Below are 7,251 nucleotides of genomic sequence, written 5' to 3' on the forward strand. Positions count from 1 at the left end.
GTTATCCTTTGTATTTTAACTTTACCCTCCTTATTTTATATCAACTTTTATAAAAATTATTATATCATGTAACATGTTTTTTGTGATCCCTTATTTTTATATCATTTTTTATAAATTATTATGTCATGTCCCCTATTTTTTGTGATCCCTTATTTTTATGTCATTGTTTATAAAAATTATTATGTCATGTTTCATATTTTTTGTGATCCCTTATTTTTATGTCATGTTTTATAAAAATATATATATATATATAAACAAAATGTTAAACAATCTTAAGTGTTTCACTATATTATTGTTAAGCCAATTTAATTTGAAAAACTTGTGTTAATACAATTATACCAATAGTGTTGTTTATATGTTAACGTTAAAGTTCATAACTTCATATGTAGATGACAATTTGCGATTGATTTCTATAGCTATGATTATTGGTTGTGTTCAATTTTTTGAAAGTTGTATCATTTTTTTTTAATTATTTTAGTCTAGTAAATTGTATATATTATATTTACAAATAAAATAGTGCAAAATCATAAGATTAAACCATTAATATAGTTACTAATAAAATTTTAAATTATTACATTTATCTAATCTTTAGGAACAAAGTTGACTTTTCTAAATTACATGACAATTACACTTAAATACAAAGTAAATACACGAACTTTGAATACATAATAATCAAATTTAAACACCGAACTCTAGCAAAACTATAACCCATTGGTAGTGGTTTTTTAGGACTAACATCACGTGCCGGACGTTTGCATAATAAATTTTTTAAATGACATAAAATAAGGGATTAAATAATATTTTTTAAATATTTTTAAATTATATTGGATTACCGCTAACGAGTCGAAACGAGTAAATTATAAGGTTAAACTAGTCACGACGATCTAACTACTTATAAACTACTCGTATGGGGAATGTAAACCGGGTAAACTAGCCACGACGAGTTAAGTAGTAATAAACTACTCGCATAGGGATTGTAAACTAGTCGCGACGGGTTAACTACTAACAAATTACTCGTATTGGGAATGTAAACCAGTTGTAACGACTAGTTGAGCTTTCAAACTAACCATTCTAGTTAGTCTTTTGTAAAACTAATCGGTTCGATATATTTGGTAAATAAACACATCGTCGTGGTTAGTTTGGCAAACTACTCGTGTCTCAAAAAATTTTAAAACTGACTCGTCGCGACTAAAAAAGTTATTAATTATTTGTGGACGTTGATTACGAGACATAAAACTTATTTAGTTGTGACGAGTAAATGATTAGTTGCTCTTTACGGTTAGTTTAAGGATACATGACAAATTTTAATTGGTTTTACAAACTACCCGTCACGACTAGTTTATAATACCTATTTCTGGAATTTTTTGCAATTGACACCTAAAACTTGAAATTTGTTTCTATAAACATTTTTTTTTTGAGAATTTTCTCCTCAAATATATTATAATTAAAAAATAATTACACATAAATACTTTTCCTTAAACTAGAATCTATCCGCCGACGGTGTGTTTTCGCCACGGTTAACCACATCTTACAGGCTGTGTTTTCGCCACGGTGGTGTGGCAACAGATTAGCGCATGGTGAAAAATCATAAAAATGCTTTAATGTAATTTTTTTAGAGTAGTTGTGGCTCTTCCGTGCTCAGTCGATGGGTCCTGCTAGCTCGTTTTTGTATTTGGTTTTTGTTATTGTAGTAAACTTTTCTAAAAAAAAAAAAGAAAAAAAATCTATCCGCCGACAAATTCGACTACTGGACACACCAAACACTTTGAATTCCCAAAACCCACGAACGCCTCTGTCATCTTCCCAATCAAAACACGCCACGTGTCCGATTATCATTAACCTTTTTATTATTTTCATTTTATAAAATAAATAATAGCCTATGCGAATAATTTTGGCGGGCGTTTCAAATTGCTGATTCAAAACCCTAGCACCTCCCATTTCTCTCGACGGCGGCCGATAGTCACCGTTCCATCGATTTCAGGTATTATTATTATTATCGATTAATCGATGTTGACTGCTCTTAGTTTTAGTCAATTTATTTCTGTTTTCGGAGCTTCGATTGGGATTTTGTATCCATTTCCAAGTGTATATATCTAACCTAGGGTTTTAATTTGTTGGCTTTTGAAGTTGTATCTTCATTGATTACATATAGTTGTCTGGAATCTGAGATGCCAACTTATGTAATTTGATTGTTGTGAATTTAGGGTTTGTTTATTATGCTAATTTAGCTGTAATTATCATATTTTAAATTGATTGTAATGATTTGAGGTCTGATGACACTGTAAAGGGATCAGAATGGGGAAAGTGTCTAATAAAAACAAAGCATCCGTGAAACCAAAACCGAAGCAGAAGCGACAAATTCAAGATTCTAACAGGTATCTGAAACCCGGAGCTCTTGCTCGGCTATGTAACAGCAAAGCGGCTGCATCTGCATCTGTGTCGGTGTCGATGTCGTGTTTGGATCTTGGGAAGAAACGGGTTGCGGTTTTGGATGCTGAAGAAGCTGGTTGTAATGTTTTGTGTCGGAATAAGTCTGGCAATGAAAGCCCGATAATATTATCTCCGGAAAGATTAAGGCCTGGTTCCGAGTCTGCTGATTTGCTGAAAGAGAATAACTTACAGAGAACACCGCGCCCTGATGAAGGGAAAGCAGATTCTGAATCAAGGCTCGAGTCTCTTCCAATGGAAATGCTGGTAATTGACATTTTTATCCTTGTAAAGGCTATTTTTAACCTTTTTTTTTATCTGACTAATTTAACTGTGTTTGTGATTGAAGGTCAAAATACTTTGTCATCTGCACCATGATCAACTTAGAGCTGTTTTCCATGTTTCTGAACGGATCAGAACGGCTGTGAGCTTCTTTCTTTGTTTTATAACTATATCCATGCATACAAACTGTTTCTTTTTACATTGTAGAACTTGTAATTATAAAAGGGTAATCTTGGAAAATGACCGTTTATGAACTGAAACAGGTTACTATAGCTCGTAAGTTTCATTTTAACTACACTACACCAGATAGAGCTCGACAAGAAATGCTGAATACAACGACCCCGGTTTCTACACAACACTGGCCTTTTGTGAGGTTGGTATCTTTCAAGTCTTGTTTTTTTTACTCGCTTGACCGATTATAGATAAAAGTCAACCTGCTTTGACCTTTTATAAATTATAAGTAGATAGGTATTTGACTACCAATAACATGATTTTTCATCTACTGCAGTAAGGAAGATAAAAGAAGGAAACTATTGACTTCACCAAGAACTCCAAAAGCACCCAGGCATGGGGCCCGCCTTCCTTCACGTCTCAAAGTGATGGAGATGCGCCAAGTGGCAGCTGTTTTGTTTCAGGAGTCATCATTTTCTCCAAAGTACACCGTTCCATCTGTACTGCTAAAACCTGTATGCAAGCCATTTCCTTCAAACAGAGCATTGTTTGATGAAGAACTCGAGCTTTGTCAGGCTGTTGCTCAGAATAAACTTCGTTAGTGTTCAAGTAAGCTTTATTTATATACATGTACATGGTGGATCTTTTGGAAACTTTGATGGAACTGTGTTTGTGTTATTATTATAGATCAGCTGTGAAGCGAATAATGTTTCAGTCTTTTGATTTTAGATGTTGCGAGGGCATGTTTTAGGTGATGTTTTGTTATCTTTGAGAAATGTTGCTATAGTGTTAGAGTCTGTTTTGTGTGGTTTGTTCTGTTTACTTTCGAACAGAAGTTTTCCCCATGCAACGTATTTATGTCAAAAGCCATTATTAGATTGATTGAATGCACTGTTTTGTATCTGAATCTTAATTAAGTTGGGCGGATGCGAATTTTATCTGTAATTTGTATGCGGCTTCAATGAGTTTAATCTTAATCATAACTTGTTTAGAGGTTCTCAAATGCTTAATATTAATATATTTAAATTCAATAGTTGAATGACCATGAGACAAATTTGTCTCACACGTATCTTCAAGTAGTTTAACATGTCTACCCTCCTTGGTGAGCATTATTGTAAGAGACTATACAGCTAGCTTGTTATATGCAAGTATAGAGGCCATGATCAAGTGTGCACTGATTGTTAGAAAAAAAAATGTTTTGCGCCTTCGTGCGTGCTTCATGAGGATCATGAATATAATTATTAATATCAGTTGATATACAAGCCTTTAGTGAGAAGGTGGAATGCTGAACCGTTTTGTTGCAGAACTCATTTACACTTCATAGTTTCAGAAAACATTGCTACATTTAAAGACTGTTGTGTTAGTCAATCGTGGAGAAAAGAGTCTTTATCAAAGTTGGGTATGCTTCTTAGGTCGTTAATAGACGAGTTGAGGATGTTATGTGAGCATGATGCTCTTGTATATAATGTTTATAATAAGAATAATTTCATAATAAAAGTTATACTACTGTGGACCATAGATGACTTCCCTCGTTTACAATGTTGTCTTGTTGAAGCACACATAACAAGTTAGCTTGTTCTGTATGGGTCATGTGCAATATTTTTAGTTACAAAATGGGTGAAAAAAAATGGCCGGGACAGACACCAATATTTCGTCCTAATAAAGAATAGAAAGCTTTAGGAGTTCAAAATTACAAACTATAACTAGGTAAAGATAAGCATATTCTAGAAGCTCCCATAGTGGAAGACTTTAAACCATCACATCATTGATGTCATGTACATTTAAGAAGAATGTATTGGACGATCTTTTTAACATTGTTATTGACACAACCAAAATAAAAGATTAATGCTTATTAAATCTACGTGTTAATTAATAAAATCTAAAAAATTGAAGACAACAAGAGTGTGTGGCTACTTCATAGATGTTTAGCAAAGAGAGTTGTGATGCATGTAACTTTCTATCATTAATTTATATCTAGACGGGCTTCACGACTCACATAAGTTATTTTGAAAGCTCGTGATGAAAAATGATCGAAATTTTATTGGACTTCAAATGTAGTTTAGTCGCTATCATATTTAGGATAGTGACTTTAGAGTTGAAGTCACTATCTCATATGACGACTTCACTTTACATAATCTAGTCAGATCAAAGTTCCATAATTCTTGTCTATTTGCGGCTAAAGTCACATAAGATAGCGACTTTAACAACAAAAAGATGTAAAAAGAAGTATTCCTCCATTCACGGTTTAACAATCAATTTCATTGTTCACGCCATTTGAATGATCAAATATAAATTTAATCTTATACACCAACTACTACTTCATTCCACATGCATGCTTCCATGGAATCCTCAAACCGGTAAGTAAACAGTTACATCCTCGGTATAAGTTACATACACTTTAGCAAACGATCAATCACCTAGAATACAAGTAAATACTTTCACTTTGTGTTGGCTAAGGTCAAACATCCTATACTATTCTTTCTAGCTAAAACACATTGCCCAAAGTCTCATTTCAAATCAACCTCCACATTCTAGAGCACTGCCTAATGATACAACTTACCATAATATCCATGCTGATTATGTGCACCATCAACCACACCAGTGGTGGTATTTTGTTGGCGGTTGCACAACAAACGCAGAAGCACGCAGCACCGGCTCCCCCAGAAGACAGAATCGGAGGTGTACTCGGAGGTGGTATAAGGGCTCAACAAGTGATGCAATGTTTCACAGGATGTGGTCAAGAAATTGTGGGGTGTGGTGTCACATGCACCCTTGGGTCATCTCAAAGTATTGCACCATGCTTTATGGATTGTGGTCTGTCTAACTTTGTGTGTATGAACACCTGCTTCCAACCCACTATTCCTCAAGAGGATGTCTCGGATATCGCCATCACTGGCTCGAACCCTAAGCATGAGCCCACACCCATTCATTGATCAATCACCACTCGGGTTTCTGTTGGCTAACTAGCAGATCATTCGGCTTTCTCATATATAGTTTTCTAATATCATCATGCTTATCATATCATATAAAGAATTAATAATGGTATATGTAATGTGTTCTCATTTAATTGCAAGTATCATATTGCCACGTTATTTCAGTCTTTTCTTATACTAGTAGGAGTATTTTGCAAGTTGCATTACATGTTATTGTATTGGATTCTCATCGGTTCGGTTGGTATTACCAAATGGTTTTCAAAAAAAAGTTGGTTACATGATAATGAGTCCCAGCTGAACCGGTAAAAATTAGGTTTGCACTTTAACCGATAGGGGCGGACTAATTGGGCATCACCAAACACTCTTGAATTTTGTTTATTCTTACTACATGTAATCGAAATCCGAGCAACACCTAATAATTTCTGACAAGACCCATAAAAATAAGTTGCATGAAAAGTAAACAAATAAAATGTTGGCTCAATGGTATTAGCTTGAAATCGCCTCCCCTTCATACATAAAGGACGCGTGTTTGAATATTCGGGATTCCTTTATCAATTCTCCCTCGCCCTCTCAAACTCGTGCTTCAAAACTTTTTGCCTAGCCATCTAAAAGTCATGATAAGCGTAAGGAACCTGGTGATGGGTTCTTGATAACAAACGCCATACCACATTTAAAAATCAATAGTTATTTGTTCATTGAAATATTGAATAAGTTGGCAAGATATTGAAGAAATAGCTTTGAATATATCATGTAAACACTACTTGACTACTTGTAGCTTGTAGATATGATCCGGAGCTATAACTAAACAACTAGTTACTTTCAACCAGTTTACCTTTTAAATAAGCATTTAGTTTCTTATAACGTATATTTTCTAATGAATTTGGTATTACTTTTTACATGCCCAAACATGATTGAAAAATTAAAATTAAGTAATATGCATCCGAACACCAAAAATTTCAAACACCCATAAACAAATTCCTCAACCCGTCATTAACCGGTCCGAACAACTAATTCGTTTCAGTTTTTAAACAACGAGTCTAAAAATTTACTGAATTTTCAACAAAATACGAAATGGCTTACTGTATCTGTTTGATTTTGTTAATCCGTACAAATAATAATCATTTCATAGCATTTTCATAAAACCAACCTCTTTAAAAGAAAATAAATATTAGTTATGTTCGACTGATCAAAATAAATTCTGATCAAAGTCCATTTCAGCTGAAAAAATACCCCAAAGACAACAATCATAAGTTCACAACAAGATATCTAGCAAAATAACTTTTTTTCAATGGACAAAATTAAAACGGGAAACCCCTAGCCAGAAGTTAGGAGCCCAAGAAACATACAGGGAAAGAAATGAAAACAAGACATGAACGAAGTTACACAATACCTCCTACAAAGGAAAAACAAAATAAAATTCGCACCAAGTTTGTCAAAC

The 7,251-nt window shown here is 33.9% G+C and overlaps 1 protein-coding gene across 1 annotated transcript; it reads left to right on the plus strand.

Moving 5' to 3' along the window:
• Window positions 1-2,099: 2,099 nt before the first annotated feature.
• Window positions 2,100-3,836, plus strand: LOC143582029 (F-box protein At4g35930-like). Its single transcript, XM_077064687.1, has 4 exons — window positions 2,100-2,694; window positions 2,777-2,851; window positions 2,973-3,082; window positions 3,218-3,836. Exons 1-4 carry the CDS (start codon window positions 2,296-2,298, stop codon window positions 3,480-3,482), a joined length of 849 nt encoding a protein of 282 aa, XP_076920802.1. The 5' UTR covers window positions 2,100-2,295; the 3' UTR covers window positions 3,483-3,836.
• Window positions 3,837-7,251: the final 3,415 nt, after the last annotated feature.

The sequence above is a fragment of the Bidens hawaiensis genome, unplaced genomic scaffold (assembly GCF_021521415.1).
Source record: "Bidens hawaiensis isolate Kalapana, Puna unplaced genomic scaffold, B.hawaiensis_p1.1 tig00031414_1, whole genome shotgun sequence".
Classification (NCBI taxonomy): domain Eukaryota; kingdom Viridiplantae; phylum Streptophyta; class Magnoliopsida; order Asterales; family Asteraceae; genus Bidens; species Bidens hawaiensis.